The sequence below is a fragment of the Hemicordylus capensis genome, chromosome 1 (assembly GCF_027244095.1).
Source record: "Hemicordylus capensis ecotype Gifberg chromosome 1, rHemCap1.1.pri, whole genome shotgun sequence".
NCBI lineage: Eukaryota > Metazoa > Chordata > Lepidosauria > Squamata > Cordylidae > Hemicordylus > Hemicordylus capensis.
In genome coordinates, this window is record NC_069657.1 from 256,555,352 (window position 1) to 256,573,889 (window position 18,538).

The window sequence follows — 18,538 nt, forward strand, 5'->3', positions numbered from 1 at the left end:
TATCAACTTCGCAACGCCTGGACCAATATGAACCAAATCAAGTACAGTTATAAGGACACAAAGGGACACCTCAACAACGTAGTTTGTGATGATGTCATCTACCCCAATCCAAGATGGCGGACGTGTGAACATTCACGGCGCAAGTGGGCTAACTTGTGGACTGTCTAAATGATGTGAAACAAATTAGGTACAGCTGTAGTGAGTGACACACAGGCATACCTCAGTGGTGTAATTTGTGATGATGTCATCCACCCTGATTCAAGGTGGTTGAACCATGAACTTTTGAGGCACAAGGGAGCTAACTTGTGAACTGCTTGAACCAAATTTGCTACAGCTGTAGGGACACATAGGGACACCTCAACAGCATAGATTGTGATGATCTCATCCACCTCAGTTCAAGATGGCGGACACGTAAACCTTTGAGGTGCAAGTGCACTAACTTGTGGATAGTCTAACCGGTTTGAACCAAATTTGCTACAACTGTATGGACACACAGGGATTCCCCAATGGTGTAGTTTGTGATGTCATCCACCCCAATCCAAGATGGTGGATGTGTGAACTTTTGATGAGCAAGTGAGGATTGTCTAACTGATTTGAACCAAATTTGGTACAGTTGTAGTGAGTGACACACAAGGACACCGCCCAGAGACAAAAGTTTGGGGCGGTGTACAAATTTGAAAAACAAACAAACAAACAAACAAACAAACAAACAAACAAACAAACAAATGGTGTCGTTTATAATGATGTCATCCACCCCGATCCAAGATAGTAGATGCATGAACATTTGAGGCGCAAGAGATCCAACTTGTGGACCTTGATTTGAACCAAATATAATACAGTTGTAGAGACAGTGAAAGGAACGCAAATCGCCCTGAGCCATTTTTGGAAGGGCAGTATATAAATAAAATAAACAAAAAACAAACAAATAAATAGGCTGATTAGTACTTACTAGAACAACTTGTTTTAAATACAGGACAAGAACTTGTTTCTAACTAGCTCATATAAAGAGCACCATGATAAATAATGGAATAATATATTAAACCATTTAGGTCATAGTTTACAAGACTGTTGGTAGGGAGTTTGGAATAAATCTTGTACTAAAGTAGAAGGGGTTCCACCCCATCCCTGGCCAGATATTTTTCAGGCTGAGTTTAAAGAACAAGTAAAAGGTGGCATCAGTTACTCTTGGAAATATGCCAGCATTAACGCAGTGTAGTTTTGGATCTTGTTGCGCCCAAACACCATTTTGTCACCATAGAGGCTCTTTCCTCAACCTCTCCCCCCACCCCCTTTTAGTTAAAATATCCTACAGTAAGGAAGTCTGCCTCAAGAGATCCCACCAAACTCTGAGTTAACTGCTGGTGGCAAGGGAGAGAAGTGGCTGTACTTGGTTACAAAGCACGCCATGAGGTTGTAAGGTGGGGGACTGGCAGAAAGAGAATTAAAGCATGGAATGCCTTGTGGCTGTTGGTTCTCTCCATGGTTGTGGTTCTCATTATGATGAAGTTTTTGGCACGGCTATGTAAGCAACAATCCTATGCCTGATTGCTCATTCATAAATCCCACTGAAGTTACAGTTATGCAACTTATGGTTATTTAGCATTCCTTGTGGCTAGCCATTAGTGCAGCCAATGTCTTGCATAATTCAGATTTCTGCTAACTGCCTCTGAATGAGATATCCCCCTCCTCCTATTCTACCTCTGCATCAAGTGTGGTTTTCATTCATCTGCATGTGCCATTTATCCAGCAGTAGCAAAGCTCTTCAGAAGCTTACCGTCATTACTAGAAATGTTTTCTGTATCACATGGAACTTCGGGTTGCATTGGCTCTGTGGTCTGCTTCCCTTTCCCTTGTTCTGCTCCTTCAGAAATGACAAAGGGGAGAAAAAAACAATCTGTATGATATCGGATTAATGTAGAAACCAGAGACACCGTGTGTCCGTTATTTTCTTGCCATTACCGGCAGTTTTACAAATGCTGCTGTTATGATTGATAGTGGTAGACATTCAGGGAAAAGGAAAGAGTTACTATGAAAAGGAATAGTGAGGGAGGAATGGTTTAAGACAAAAATTTAAAATTGTTTTGTGATTTGTTTACTCTTCTATTGGAGGGACCGTTAAAGCCTACAATACTGTGTGTGGACTTTTGGCTACACCCTGACTTTCTGCTTGGATCATTAGTTACTGAAGGATCTCCTCCTTGTAAGATGCAGCATGGGATAGGGACCTAATCACTTTTTGAAAGGTTTCCTCTGTCAAGCAGAGTTAAAATGGATGTTCTTGAAGAGCATGTGCACCAAATCATCATATACAACCTAGAATTTAAATTTAAGAAAATGTACATGATGACAGGTACTCAATGTTTTTATTCTCCTGCTTCGTGCTTGCTGGAGAGCTCTGATTGAATCTGCTAACAATGCTAAAAAAGAAACACGAAGGAAAGAGGCATTTTCTGTTTCATACACTGTTCTTTCAGATTTCAACCTTTTAGGATTCCTGAGATACAAGTAGTCAGCTAATTTCCCTGATGGTTCTTCCATATTTTGCGGAAACTATGAAGCTTGTCCTACTATAGAAATCAAGCAATTGGTTGCTAAGCAATCAGCAGAATGTGAAGAGAGGAAAGTGGCTGCAAAGACTGTTACATTTTGCAAAGTAACACTTTAAACGCAAACCATCTATATTTCCTACTGAGGAATGGGGAAAGCGCTTGAAATCATCCAGCTTCTAGCACCAACTTAGGAAGGGCCCTAGGGAGGTAGCCCAGATAGAGAGATGTCCGTGGATATAACTTGGCCACTACCACTCCTCCCCACTACCATGCATGCACATATGCCAAAACAAGACATTTTCTGTTGTTTCATTTATTTCCTATTATTTCAGCCCATCTTTTCTCAAAAAGGGTTTGAGATCATTGCATGGTTCTGCCATTTTATCCCCCCCACTATCCTTTGAGGTAGGCTTTCGGCTGAGAGATTGTGACCAGCCCAAGGTTGCTCAGTGAGCATTGTTGAACAGGGCTTTGGATGCAAGTTTCCCTGGTCCAAATGCAACACACTATCCACTACGCTACAAATTTAGAGTTAAAGTAAGACATACAGTTATGGCATTCCAGATGCTTTAAAAAACAAACAAACCCAAAAAACCACCCCAGTTTGGGCAGGGCCTTCCTCCTGTAATTAGGTTGAGGGGGGAAATAGAAAAAGATGCCAAAGCCTGCAATGGTTTTGAAAACAATGTTTACTGCTGCAGAGTTTTTCACTGACTCTCAAAAACCTTTCAGTGATCTTTAATTTTTATATATTACTTCCTCACACTTCATCTTGTAAAAATCATTTTTCTCCTTGCTCCCAAGTTGCATAAACATCTGTATTTAAACTTTGCATGTCAGTGAACTCCTGAAATGACAACTTTGCATGCATGTTAAAATATCAAGACTTCTCCTGAGAATTCTGCAGGGCAAGGAAGTTTTTTCCCCTTGGCATTTGTTAGACACCAATGGGCCTAAACTTTCAAAGCACTTTACTCATCACTGTCGTTCACACTTGAAGGATAAAGCTGTGTCACTGCAGTGTTGAATCATCTGCATATTTCCATAAGGATCTGACAAGTTCAAGTGGCCCTGTGTACATCTAAAGCCACATCTAAAACAAAGAGGTTTGTTTGTTCTTGGTGTTTTGTTTTGTTTTTTAAAGAACAGTGAGTGACTAGAAAACTACTAATTGGCCACAACAATAAACAGAAAGCACTGTATTTCTTGATGTATTTTTTAAAGTTCAGGAAAGGAATGCTTAGAACTGTTTTACAAATAATAATGATCTTGCAGAGAGAAAAACCTGACAGATTTCATATGTTTGCTACTGAGCCTCCCTCAAATATCTAACGCTTCTGTTTTTTGGGGATACATAATAAATATCCACACCACATCCCTGCCTGACAACTGACATTGTGCAGATCTGTTGCTGCTGTCTGAGATGCTTCTGGTTAATCAAACAAACCTGGCATGATGTGACAGGTAGTGCCTCAGCTCCCCAGTTTTGATAACATTCAGGGATATCTGGGCATGCTGATATTTTGTCAGATGTTAAAGGGACTCACGTGAAGTTCATAGGCATTGCCTCAAGATTGCCCATTAGGCAGTGAGCATGACTGGCTTTTCTCAACTAAATAAAGTTTTCCTCTGCTTCAGGCACTGTATACATGACCAAGTATCTCCAATATGCTTGTACAGAATCAGTGTTTTAAGCTACTGTGTTGTTGCTAATGTCCACAGAGTTGCAGGTTGGCGGTGAAGCGGTTGGACCGAGCTTACTCACCACAACTGGACAAGGGGGTTAAAGCTACCATGTGTGTAATTTAGGTGATGACCAGGGAAGCATCTCCTTCCCCTGAAGCTCCATCTGCTGAACAGGAGCTATTGGGGAGGATAGGGCAGTGCACAGGCTCCTTGCCTTTCCCCCCAAACAGCATAAGGCAAGGAGGCGCCTGCCAGGTCTCGCTTCCTTATGCTGACGCTGCCCCACCTCCCTCCTCAGCACTGCCACTCTCCCCCCTCACCAGGCTGGATTCACCTTCCACGTGTCGAGTATGAGAACTCTTCCGGTGTGGGACTCGCCAGGCAAGAACATGGGTTTTATCCTAACTAGGCTTACCTAGTTAAGATAAACCTGCGTTCTTGGCAGGCAAGCTGACCCCCACCGACGCAGAAGAGTCCTCCTACTTGACACAGGCATACTGGAATGGCTGCTTGGTATTGTAGTTCAGTGGCGTGGCAGCATGGATGGGGCTTGCATCCAGAAAGAGTGACTCCACGCCACGGCTGCACGAGCACCGGCAACTTGCTTGCTTGCGCTCTCTCCCCGACCCCGCCTTTCCAGCAACAAAACGGACTGCTCCAAAAAATGGAGCAGGCAATGCAGACGTGTTTGTTGCCCAAGAAGGGAGAGAGGTGAGCAAGCTGCTGGGGGTGGTGACGGGAGACCACTGCTAGATGTCCAGCTGCTTCCCCACCGACCTACAGTACTAATCAGTGGCTCTGGTGCACCTCAGAAGCTCAGGCCAGCCCACGATAGGGAAGTGGGGTGGTGGCACTGGGGCCAGCGGGAGACTGCTGTGGAGGAGAGAACCTACAAAAATTTATTTATTTATTTTTTACATTTTATATCCCGCTCTTCCTCCAAGGAGACCAGAGCGGTGTACTACATACTTAGGTTTTCTCCTCACAACAACCCTGTGAAGTAGGTTAGGCTGAGAGAGAAGTGACTGGCCCAGAGTCACCCAGCTAGTATCATGGCTGAATGGGGATTTGAACTCGGGTCTCCCCGGTCCTAGTCCAGCACTCTAACCAGTACACCACGCTGGCTCACTAAGCCAAATAAACAAAATAAAGGCAGATCACCCCCATTTCATTTGGATTTTGAGGAATAAGGTGGGTAAAGGATGGGTATTTATGACCAAAGTAGAAGGTTGTAAACACACACTCAACAGGTGTCTTCTAGCTTGCACGTGTGTGCATGAAGCATCAGTTTCTCTATGTGCAGCAGCCAGCATAAGGCATTTCACTAGCAATGTGCAAGGGTGACGCAGAATTCAACTAAAGCAAGCTTTTTGAACAGCCAAAATATGACCCAGCATGGTGGCAATTAATGGGAAGGTAAGTTGTTGACTACTAATCTCCAAGTTAGGTATTGTATATTTTCTTATGCCCAGTGTTGGACCATATTCATTGACTCCTTTCTGTCCCATCTTTCCACCCACATATTGTGAAGGCAGCAGTATGGGACAAATGCTTACTTTGTCTCTTCATGGAATATTTTTTTTTTCTGAGGCAGGGCGGCTGGCACTGGAAGAAAGAGATGCAAAAGACCTCTGGCATGACAGAACTGGATTCTTAAAAACCTTCCCTGTTTTCTCCTGGGCTCTTTCCAGATAAGTCCCTACAACGGGGTCACGGTGTATCTGCTAAGTGTGCTTCCGTACTTCCTGTGTTGTGACACCGCAGTCTCTACACTGCCAGCAGGGTACCGTTCACTTTTCAAATGCCTTGTTTTGGACTTAATCACCACCATTTTAGTGCTATAACATCATAAGTGCATCGCAAAAAAGGTTGCTGTATTCCCCCATTGTAGGATTTTTTATTTTATTTTATTCTGGGGGGCATTGTGAATATGATCCTGCCAAGCTAAAGCATTTTACCTCAGTTGTAGCAGGTAATCTGGAAAGCTCCCTGCCCTCTGAAAGTCTATGGTGGCAATAATACAAAATGAATGAGGACAGAAAGGAAATGCCATACAAATTGTTGGCTTCAATTGTCATTTGTAACAAGTACCGCAAAGAGCTTAGGAAAGTTATATTTGCATTGCAAATGACAAAATATCATTATGAGAAGCCATGCTATGATCTGGCATTCCACAGGGGAGAACCTAAAAGGGAATTCAAAGCCTAACCCATGCATCATAATGCCAGTGTGGGTGGCAAGTGAAGGAGCCTCAATCCATTAGATCAGCAGGTTTTCTGTAACTCTGAAGCTCTGTGTGTGTGTGTGTGTGTGTGTGTGTGTATTCATCTTTGTTCATATCGTCTAGTTGGTGGGGAGTGGGGGGGAGAAAAGCAGGATTCATTATACTGACATGCATGTGGAACAGGTATTATCCCAAAGCATTTCTTTCCTGCTGTGCAATAAAACAGAGTGTTGCAAAGAAATGAGTCCATTTCACATAAACAGCGGAATCTGATCAAAACAAGAAGTGCCTTGACAAGCATTTTATTCAAAAAGCTTCCCTCGCCCCACCTCCTTCCAATTTCGTTTGCTAGTGCTTGGAAAGCAAACAAGATGCACATTTCAGGGCATCCCCACGAGGAGATGAGAGATACTGGAATGGAGGGTGTTTGTGAGATACCACTTTCAATTACCATTTTCAATTGCATTACTGACAGGCTTGATTATCATAAAACTTCAGAGGTGGGTGATATTTCTAGAAAATCAGTACTCAAGCCAGCCATGCAGTTCAGGAAGGAGACTTAGAATGGTATATAAAATTGACTCCAGATTTAAAAGGGGGGGGGGATCATGCAAAGGTTTTCTCAGAATGTAGGGTTTTTAAAAAAACAAACACAAATGATAATAATAATTTTTAAAAGCCTCCACCCCACAATAAAGTGCATCTTCTGACAAAATCATCCCAATAATATCTCATATGTGTTGGATTTTGTCTGAATCTTCTGCTTCAGAAAGCTAAGAATAAATTCCAGTTGTCCATAATAGGGATGTGCAAACCGGCTCGCATCGAGCCAGCCTGGTTCAGGCGGTCCGAGTTTAATACAGGGATTCCCTAGACTAAGAAGGGGGGGGGGAGAGGAATATATACCTTTAGTTTCCCCACAGCAGAGGCTCCTCCAACTTCACCCTCCTGCCAGCCTCCCAAATGACAGGCTGGGCCACAGATGACCTGGTCTGTCATTTGGGAGGCTGGCCGGGGTGGGGTTGGGGTTGGAGGAGCCTCTGCCTCCACCTCCAATGTTGCCGCGGCCGCCTCCACCATCCCAAATGGTGGGAAACTAAAGGTAAATATTGCCCAATTATTCCCTCAAATCCAGTCTGGATTTGAGCCAGATTCGAACAGTCAGCTCACATACCCCAGACCATAAGTTATTTCTTAATTTCTCTCCCATCTCTAAATTGCATTAAATGAGTAAATTTTACCATTAGCAATATATTTTTAACCAGTCTCTCCTAAATAAAATATCAGCTTTTATTAAGATGCTATTTAAATCCTGGCTGATGATAGCCCTAAGTTGATTACTAATTATTTATTTTCCTGTCTTAAAAGATTAATGATTGATATAAACTAAATAAAGAACTAATAGATCTAATAGGAACTTCTGCCCTTATCTCTCTTATTTTCACAGTTGCATCTTTCCGGAAGCAAACAGAGCAAATATGAGTCATCTGCCTGGAAATTGAGGAGATTTTTTTATTAGCCTATTTTCCTTAAGGAAAGGAAGCTTATGAGATCACCCGACAGTGTGTGTGTGTGTGTGTGTGTGTGTGTGTGTGTGTGTGTCCTCCTATCAACTGTGCGATGTCTGAACCAATATGAACAAAATTCAGGTGTAGTGAGTGACATAAGGACACCTCAATGGTGTAGTTTGTGATGATATCATCCACCCTGATTCAATATGGCAGATGTGTGAATGGTTGAGGCACAAGTGGGCTAACTTGCGGACTGCCTAACTGATTTGAACCAAATTTGGTAGCGTTGTAGTGAGTGACATGGGGAGACCTCAATGGCATAGTTTGTGATTATGTCACCCATCCCAACTCAAGATGTTTAAGGCTGATATGGGCTAACTTGTGAGGATGTTAATTATCAATTAAGATTATAGTGAAAGGAAGGTAGTCAGATTAGTTCTTACCAGAACTTCTTGTTTTTAATGGCTCCTTATAGAAGCTCAGAGCAAATGCTACTCAATGTGATTTTCCCCTAGACAACCCAGAATCCTAAATTCATTTGCAAAATTCTTAAGAGAGCTATAGGAGGTACATTAAAGCATATTTATTGGCGTAAAAGGCAGCATACCTTTTGTTTCTGGCTCTTGAAAAAATCTGTGCATCCATGTCTCTATGTTTCCCAAAAGAAATTTTTAGTCCATTTAGGATTTGAAATACAATACCCGATTAGCTTTGGGGCTAGTAACAAAATAACATTTCTTTCCATTGAACAGTATAAAGGAATATGTGGAAATAAACAAATCTAATGCAGAATCTAACATCTCACACATCTTTCCTACAAAATCAGAATTTTGCATTCCTGCACGCTTTATTTGTTTTAATATTTATAACTTGTCTTAGTAAATTTTCAAAGATGACAATCTAATTACACACTTGAAAAATGAACAGATCATTTACACTGTAAATCCAGGATAAAAACCCTCATCATAACAGCCCCCTCAGCATATTTATTAGTATTCTGTAATTCAAAAATCTTAATTTTAAGATGAGAGTTAAAATGGCGTAAATTTTCTTGTGCTCTAAAAAACCTGTGGAAATTTCAAGATGCCCATCTCAACTTCCATTCCATGTGAGCAATAAAGATTTTATATAGTATTTTAGATTATGCTGACTTAACAAATGAGGCAAATCGGGAAGCACCAGGTGCACAGTGCTTGGGGGGGAATCATCGTGCGCCTTGTAGAAATACATCAGGAGCATCTCCAGCAAGTTGTTGGGGAAGCTGCACCTGTTTAATTTCTGCCTGGATTTATTTCTCTCCAGCTCAATTTGAAGGTGAAAGACTAAGGTAAAGTGTGGATGCATGGAGAACTAAAAGAAATAATATAGGTAGCAGAAAATCTGAATGGGACCATTTTTAAATGGGATGATGCAGACTAGGGATGTGCACAAACAGCTCAGGCAGCCGCCATCAGGGTGGTTCCCTTAAAAAGCAGGTAAGCAGCTCCTTACCTGCTCGTCTGCTGCCCCGCCGCTTTCCCGGTGGCGGTGCCCGCTCTCCAAAAGACTATGTGTGGCTGCAGCACTGTTCCTTGCTGATGCCACATGGAGGCTGCAGGGAACAGCACCACAGTTGCATGTGGCCTTCTGGAAAGTAGGCACCAGCGGAAAAGCAGCGGGGCGGCAGACGAGCAGGTAAGGAGCTGCTTACCTGCTTTTTAAGGGAACCACTATCTGCCCCACCAAATCAGATCAAATGCTGGTGCCCGAGCTGGTTTGGTGCTTCCCAGATGAGGTGCTGAAGTGGCTCATGCAGACCCAGGAGCCTGATTGCCATTGGTCCTAGCTGCTATGAAACTGCAAGCAGACAAGACAATTAACTGCTTAAGGACAGTAACAGATTTGGAATTCCATGGTCCATGGGCAACTGTGAGACATATAAAATGGAGTAAATTTACACCATTTCCTTTTCAAGAGTAAGCCTGGAAGGCCCATCCGGGTGCTGATGCCCCAGCCTTCTGATCACAAAAATAATCTCCTTCGTGCTTACAGCATTTGCCTCTTCAGATGAACACAGACAGTGCAGGTGGGGTGAGGCATTTTGAGCATGTCAGCTCCAGGGCAGGGCTTCCAGGTGCACTCTCCAAATGTTGTGGGTGAGTACAGGGTCCCCTTTTTTCCTGGATGTCTAAAGAGGACTCCTGCATTTCTGAATGAAGGTGCAGATCAATAGGGCAAAGTAGGAATAATGAAATGTGTGCTGCAGCTTCTAGATATGTTGATGAGTGTACATTCCCAAAGGTGGTTAACTGGCTGTTTGGATGGTATCCCCTGTCCTCCAACACTCCCCTCCCCCTGCAGAATGGTATCTGGGGGAAGATTGGGAGTGGACCCAGGCACATGTTTCCCAAGCATGCAATATTTTAACTGTGGGGGGAAACAAACAATGAAAGCTGGAGCTCCCATATTTATCTGGACATGGGGGCTTTCCTTTCTACAAAATGAAAATGATTAAATAAATCTGTAAAACAGGATCATTTGGCTTGTCTTCACTTTTCCTTGTGATGAGAGAGGTACAGAAAGGAGAACATCAGCACTCCTGGGCACAACTATCAACCCCCAATGTTTCAGCAGGTTTTTTTTGCCCAGGATGGTCTCCCTCCCTGCTGATCCAGCTGCACAGGAGAACCTGATTCCGCTGGGCTGTGAAAAGCCAATGCAGTCAGAAACAGATTTATGTATTCTTTTTTTTACATTTATATCCTGCTTTTCCTCCAAGGTTAGCCACTGTTGTGGACACCCTGACTCCAACATTAAACCCAGAGTTACCAATCCACAATTACGTAGAATCCAGGGCTGTGTCTGATTCCATTTTATTAAGGAATCACTTAATGCCTGAACTCAGATGAACTGACCAGTACTTGACACCCAGGTCTCATGAATTGCCTGTGAGACAGATGGTAATTGCTTTGTGAAGGCAGGGGCAAGCCAGCATTGTTCCTCAATGTTTGTGAAATGGGAGACACAATGGCCAGGCTTAGTTTCCTGTCTCACACATATCCAAATGCTATCACTGTGGAATGCCTTTACAGATGCATGGGAGGAAGATTTACACACACACTAGCAATTTGGATATGTTGGTGTCCAGTTCATTCATGTTGAATCAGAACTCATAGTCCAGTTCTGTATCTTTGCCAGTACCGCTGAACTCCTTGCAGCAGGAATTCAAATGAAGTAAAATGATTAAACTCCTAAAATTTGCCTGAACTTGCTTTCAGGTAATGTCTTTGGGGGAAGCTAGGAGCGGAGCTTGCATTTCCTCTTACAAAAAAGTCTACATTAATCATTGGTGATTGCTCTGCTTTGCCAGGGGATAATCCTGTCTTTCTCTGAGAGGTATTTGCTATGTAGAATTAGAAGCATTGTTATACTCTATTGCTGTCTTCAGAATTCCACCCTAAGTAGATGCACACAAAAGAAAATGATTTAACTGCTCTCTCACACCTATAGCTTTGAATTTTCCTTCCTAACACCTCTTAACACTCTTGGGGGACCAGGCACCAGGAAATCTGGGCACAAAAGAAGATGCCCATTTGTAAGCTCAAGAGATGCAGATCTACTTTGGGAATGTCAATAGAACAATACTCCACCGAAAAAGGAGATGGGACCCAGATCCTGTTTACCCTGGACTGAGTTAATATCCTGAACCAATATCATAATTAGAAGACAGGATCTGGAGGGTAACAGCAAGTTGTCACCTTTTGTGATGATATTTTGAATAGACTCTATGGAGACAAATGATGGAACAACTATTAGAAGGGGTCTCTGGACATGGCAAATCAGCAATCTTTGCCTAACAAGCAATATTTGCTCATGTGCATATCCTAAGTGCCTGCTGTCTAGCTGCGCAGCTAGTAGAGGCATGGAACCTGCAGACAAGAGACTGCTCAGCGATTCTTGCCATGGGGTGAAGAATCAAGGGCTGAATCTGTGAAATCCAGCACCAGCTCTTTCCATCTGAAGCCTTATTGTTCCCAAGCCTCGCATCCAAGCTGTGTATACTTGCTGCCCCACATTGGACACTGGTAAATACGGCCTTGGTTTCCACTTCACCTCCCCCCTAATAATCACTGCCATTCCTTTCCTAAGCCCTCCCTTCCTTCTCTCTGTTTCTCTCTAAATGTTTTCTTAGGATTTATTAGACAGATGTAATTCTTGATTGCACGCACATGTGATAGCTAGGCACATTGCATTACACCTCCGTCTCTGCACACCAGCAGCAGTCTACTCCCCACCCCCCATGTTAAACATAAGCATGGTTATGTTTATCCTCACAAGCCTGTGTGGTAGGGTTAGGTTGAGAGAAAAGTGACAGAGTAACCTAATCTTCATGGCTGACTAGGGATTTGAACTTGGGTCTCCCCAGTCCTAGTCAAACACTCTAACCACTAGACCATGGCTTTGGCTCTTGTAAGATATAAACAATTATGTGCCTTCTTAAAGCTCTTCAGCCTGGTGAGTTAAAACAATGGCTTCCTTGCCGATCACCAGTTGTTTCCTTTCTAATGATATGCAAAACTGCATCTCAAAAAGAACTTTAAAAGCATTTATATTTCACTTTTCAACAAAAAGGGTTCTCAAAGCAGTTTTCATAGCAAAAGTAATGAGAAGATGGTTCCCTGGTGCAAAAGAGCTTAATAGCGAAAAAAGAAACAGAAGAGGGGAAACACAACCACCACCACTGGGAGAGACACTGTACTGGGCTTAATAGGGATATGCTATTTATTTCCCTATTAAAAATACAAGAGCCAGCACTTTAAAAGGTGCCTCATCTTTGCCCATTTAGGAGGGAAATGTCAGATCTTCATATACATTGTTTGCCGTTGCATTTTTAGCAGCACCGTAAATGCAGGATGGCTTCGGGATGGGAGTTCTTTAATTGCTTAGCCCAACTCACAGCTAAGGTGCACAATATTTTGTTGCCAAAATACAGGACACAGGTGGGATGGGGACGCATCTTGGGGTGGGGGCATCATTTTTGCATGCGCTCTCCCTCATCCATTCTTTGTACACGCCCCTTTTCTATACACATAGTAGAATACAAAGTAATGGGGTTCCCTCTTCCCTTGTAAGTCTTTTCCCTCTCCCGGAAGTGGTGTGGAGGAGCAGGGTTAGCTGAGCTGGCTGGACGGTGACAGTGGAGGTGCCCCCACAAGCAGCCGCAGCAACTCAGCTTCCCCATGGCTCACCCTGTAGCTTTCCAGAGCCAAAATTGGGGGGGGGGGTGGCATTCCGGATGGGACAATCACTTTCCCCTGGAAATACGGGACAATCAGGCTAATATGGGACTGTTGGCAACCCTACTCACATCTAATACATCCCTTCCTAATGAGATCAAAGACCTAACTTTAGGGATGTGCACGAATCATGATCAGAACACATCCCCAGCTCCTTTAAAATAGAAGAGCTTAGGGGCATAGCTGCTCCTCCACTAGTGACCATGTGCATGCTGGCTTCATGCTAGGGCAGCTGAGGGAGAGCACCACCAGTGCACACAGATAGCTAGGAGGAGGGCGACTGATTCAGAAAGTGGCTGCGAGTGGTGGAGGAGCAGGTATTTACCTACTCTCCTCTATTTTAAAGGGGCCAGGGATGTGTTCCAAATCACACTATGAACTGTGCTTCATGCACATCCCTGCCTAACTCCCACTGTATCCCTGTATAGCTATTATCTGTCATAATGTTAAAGGCACCATGGACTCCACGCCATTCCAGTACTTACTTTCCTAAAGAAAGTTTGCTCAGTGATTTGATTAGCATTTACTTGATAAGCCAGGTTGCCTGCAAAAGAACCTTTTAGGAACAAAATGAGCATATGTTTGCATATGGCCACTGAATGGAGCTTCATTACTGACAAATGTTTCAGCATGCTAATTGGGAATATTTTACCTTGATCAAATACCTGACATTTGGGGAGAGTAGGATAAAAAAGAAAAGCAAAGGATGCAGATTTGAAAGGAATTTGAACTTGCTGTGACATAAGCTTTTCTGTCTCTGGAGCAACTGAGTGCTGCCTTTTTGGAGCCATGCTCTAGCTGTCAAGAAAAGAGACATTTACAAAGCAGCCCTTTAATATTTAAATAGTATGTTAACTCTCTTGGTGCTGGATATGCCTAGTAGGATATCCGGTTTGATCATTCTCTACCTGATATACACGAAGATTGCAGAGTGGTGGATAGCTTCACACCTGAAAGAGCTGTACTGGTTCAGCAAGGGTGTAAAAGCAGCAGTTAACTAATTTGGCATTCAGTGTTAACAGAATATTAAGTTCACCTTCCATCTCTTTTCTCTATCTCTCTGTCCCTTGGACTCCAGAAAAGGGAAGGCAAAATGCAGTGATAAAGATAAGAACATAAGAACAGCCCTGCTGGATCAAGTCCAAGGCCTATCTTGTTCAGCATCCTGTTTCACACAGTGGCCCACCAGATGCCTCTGAGCAGCCCACAGGCAAAAGATGAGTGCATGCCCTCTCTCCTGCTGCTGCTGCTCCCCTGGTTAACCCCCCCCCCCCCCGCCGCCACCAATAACCATTGAGAACTCTGTAAATAATTACAATAGGATTTTATGGAGTGGCATGTGGTGAGTCTTTTTTATGAGATGGAAGAGGTTGCTGGTCACCTGTGATGCTGCTACTGCAACTGGAAGGTTTCTCCCACCCCATGCTGGGATGCCTCTCATGAAAAGAGCTGCATAGATAACTCTTTCTGCAGGAGCCATGGAACAACAAGGGCTACTTTGGCCCTACCCCTCACTGGCTAGGAGATGGCAGCCTGGCCGCTCGGACAAGAAGTAGCCTTCCCCTCACTTACTTCAATATGGACCATCACAATGAGGATGTGATGACCTACAAACCTTTGTTTGTAGGCTCATTATATGGTAGAATAGAGCAGTGTTCCCTCTAAGAGGGATTCCCAGGTATCGTTGACTAGGGATGTGCGTTGCGTTTTGGATACAAAACGTTTTGTGCACAAAACAGGCCATTTCGGCTGTTTTGTAGCCAAAACAAAACACCCAATGCTCAAAACAGAAAATTTTGTGGCCAAAACAAAACGTCCCTGTTTCGGATACAAAACGTTTTGTTGTTTTGGCTGTTTTGGAACTCCATTTTGCAATCGCAGAAAGTCTTTCTCCTTCAGTCTCCATTTTGAGTTTTGACATCTGTTTGAATTTCCAGCCCTTCCAGCCCGCAGATTGGCCAGCGAAAGCATGGGCTGATCTGCTGGCAATTGCCTCCTTATTCCTTTCAAGCAAATTTAAGGGTAAATTTTACCCTCATTGGCTAGTGGGGCAGTGTGCATTTCATTGTTGTTGTTTCACACTGTTGTGTGTAGATCAATTGCAATTCAGGCGGGGAGAATATGGATGTGCATGACCTTTGGAAATCTGCCTGATTTTTTCCAAAGCTCTGCTGTTGTTGATGTGTGATGTTGATGTTATTTGGGGTGGATTGGGGGAAGAAAGGGGGCTTTAGGGGCAGAAGAGTGGTTCAGGTGGTAGTGCCCCAATGGGTGCCTGCTGCCACCCAGATTCCAAAGGAATTGGGAAAAGGGCTGATTTTTAAAGAATTTCTGAAGTTGAAATGTCTTTGAGGCAGATTCAGGGCAGAAAGGGGGCCTGAGGGGCAAAACAGTGGGTTGGGTGGCAGTGCCCCAAGGGGTGCCTGCCACAACCCAGATTCCAAAGGAATAGGGCAAAGGGCTGATTTCTTAGGAATTGTTGAAGTTTACGCTTCTTTAAGGCCCCCCCCCCAGGGAATAATGGAGGTTTCAGCAGACCCATAACTCCACCTGGGGGGCACTGGGGTGGTCAGGAGTGAGTGGTGGTGTAGTGCACATAGGGTGCCAACCACCGCAATGGGTTGCTAACCCATGGGGTGCTGGGTTCTGTTGTTTCTGAGGTGTTCTGAGTGTAGATTCTCTGGTAGCATATGAGATTTACAACGGCAAACCATGAATCCACTCTCATATGCTACCAGAGAATCTGAATTTACACTCAAAACATCTCAGAAACAATAGAACCCAGTACCCCATGGGTGCACTTATGGGGCAGGAATTATGGAGGTCCATCATTCCCTATGGGGAAGAACTTTACAGACGCGCAAACTCCATTACATCTTTAAACATCAGCCTTCTGCCCAATTCCTTTGAAATAATTCTGGCAGCTTCCTTGCCCCCACTGGGCACTACCACGCACCCTACTCTGCTCTCGGCTACCCCTTTCCCCCCAACATGAAGCTATACTTTTGCTGAAACCTCCATTCTTCCCTATGGGAAAAATCCTATACTTCAAAAATTCACCAAAAACCAGCCCTTTGCCCAAATTCCTCTGAAATTTGGGTCGTAGTTTCCAACCATTGGGCACTACCACCCCCACCCACTAGTTTTCTCCTAGGGCCATTTTTTAAAATTCCAAAACGTTTTGGATTCGGATTTTGCAATTTCAAACAAAGAACAAAATTGGGGTGTTTCGGATTGGCTGATTTCGAACAGAGAACAAAATGGGGGTGTTTTGGATTCAGGCCAAAAACAAAACAGAAAACAAAACGCACAACCCTGTTGTTGACTACAACTCCCAGAATCCCCAAGCAAAAGCCATTGCAGCTGGGGATTCTGGGAGTTGTAGTCAAAAACCTCTGGGAATCCCTCTTATAGGGAACACTGGATCAGAGTAATAACCAAGTGTTAAATTGCACAAAATTGAGGCTATTCACACGATGGGGCGGAATCAGGCTAGCGTAGGCTGTGTGAGCCACCGGGCTCGGCTGCGAGCCTGGTGGTTCCTAGGTGGGTAACCCGCCTATGTACCCCTCCCCTAAAACCAGGTTTGCATAGTGAGTGCTCAGCAAACCTGATTTTAAAGATCGTGAGTAGATCCTCGGAGGGGAGTAGACCCCCGAGTAGACCCACGGAGGGGAGGCGAAAAGCTGCCTCCTGGCTCCAGAGGTCTCCTCAGTATGCCCTGCGCGCTCGCACAGGGCATACTGGAGCTTCCAGGGGCCGTGTGGCCCCCGAGCTCCCCAGGCCCCACTGGCTCTGTCACAGAGCTGGCAATCATGTGGGCGGCTGATCCAGCTGCCCAGGGCTCCCTCCCTGCTCGTGTGCAGGGAGAGCAGGCTTAGCCTGCTCTCCCCGCTCAGCCTTCTAAACCAGGTCTCACTGATCGTGAGACCCGGCTCATTCTTTTTCAGACTTTTAGAATTCTGCTTTGAAAGTTGGTTTCCATATCCTACTCTATAGTTGGTCCAGTGAAAGGTAAAACCCGTACCACTCTAGATTCTATCTGGTCTTTCCATGTTACATTGTAGTAGTAAGTGTGGTAACAGGATCTCTATGCACTTGTGATTTATTCTTAACAACAACAAAAAAGTGCAAATCAAGTGCCTTTCTAATCCCACATGCTCTTATGGAACAATCTGTTCTTTCATAGAAACATCAACAATACCAATCTATACAAAGCAGATTTTCAGGGCTTTTCCCTCTCAAGTCTGTTTGGCATAAGAAACCATAATGTCACTTACTTTGTTTTGTTTTTTTTCAAATCTGAATGTTACTTCATAAAAACACATTTCTGAATTAAATAACTAAAACAGAACTCTCTGAAGCTTTTGTGCAGTGATGAATGCATGGGGAAAATACTTTCTCCAGTAATATTCACATTGCTAAGATGTAGGTAGTTTATTATTATTGTAGATTGAGAGACATTATCTCCCTCCAATTCAAGGACAAACCTTGCCACTATTACTCATCAGGTAGCACCAGAATAAACAAGGAAGGATATCGAGGGGAAATATAATAGTTTATAAGACACAACATGATCACTGGAAGCACAGAGCTGATGTTCTGTGCCAGTTCTTCCAAAGGCAAGGTGGGGGGATTTTGAGGCGGAACTGTATTTAGCTACCGACTTTTCTAAAATGGGAGATGACTGCCATTCAAAACGATGGGCTATGAAAATTAAGGTTTCCTCAGGAAAAGCTTTACAATTTCAGAACATGGAAAGGGCTATCATTTACCATCCAATCCTTTCCCAGTGCTGTTCACTTCTGTTCACAAGTACAATTATTCACTAACAAGGTGCCTACCAAAGGGGAAATTGGTACTCTATGGCGGTGATGGCAGTGAAGAAATCCTACTTTTCCGCCACCATCGTGTCTGCTCAATGTTGTCCAGCAGAGCTTTTTTTAGAGGTTTGGGACCTCCTAGGTGAGGATTCCAAAGACCATCAAACAGAACCCTCGGCAGCCCACTGTGACCAATTTGTGTTACATTTTGTGGGAAAAATTGTTCGCATCTGTTCTGACTTGGATGCTAAGATTTTTGCAGTGCTGGAACAGGACGTTGCCAATGCACCATCTGGTCTTGTTATTTTGGATGGTTTTCAGACTGTGTTGCCTGAGAAGGTGGACAGGCTGCTTGGAAGGCTGAGGCCTCCACGTGCGGGCTCAACTCTTGCCCTTCATGGTTGGTGAAGGCTTCTAGGGAGGGACTGGGTCCATGGGTGGCAGGGGTGGTGAATGCCTCTCTAAGGCA

At 43.9% G+C, this 18,538-nt stretch overlaps 1 protein-coding gene across 5 annotated transcripts in view; it reads right to left on the reverse strand.

The window, feature by feature from the left end:
• The window catches only part of MACROD2 (mono-ADP ribosylhydrolase 2), a 1,527,488-nt gene that overhangs the window by 16,988 nt on the left and 1,491,962 nt on the right, over positions 1 to 18,538 (reverse strand). For all 5 annotated transcript variants that reach the window (XM_053284588.1, XM_053284587.1, XM_053284586.1 and 2 more), the window contains one exon: positions 1,775 to 1,861. In XM_053284588.1, coding sequence (XP_053140563.1) covers positions 1,775 to 1,861 — 87 coding nt within the window. The remainder of the gene's footprint in view (positions 1 to 1,774; positions 1,862 to 18,538) is intronic.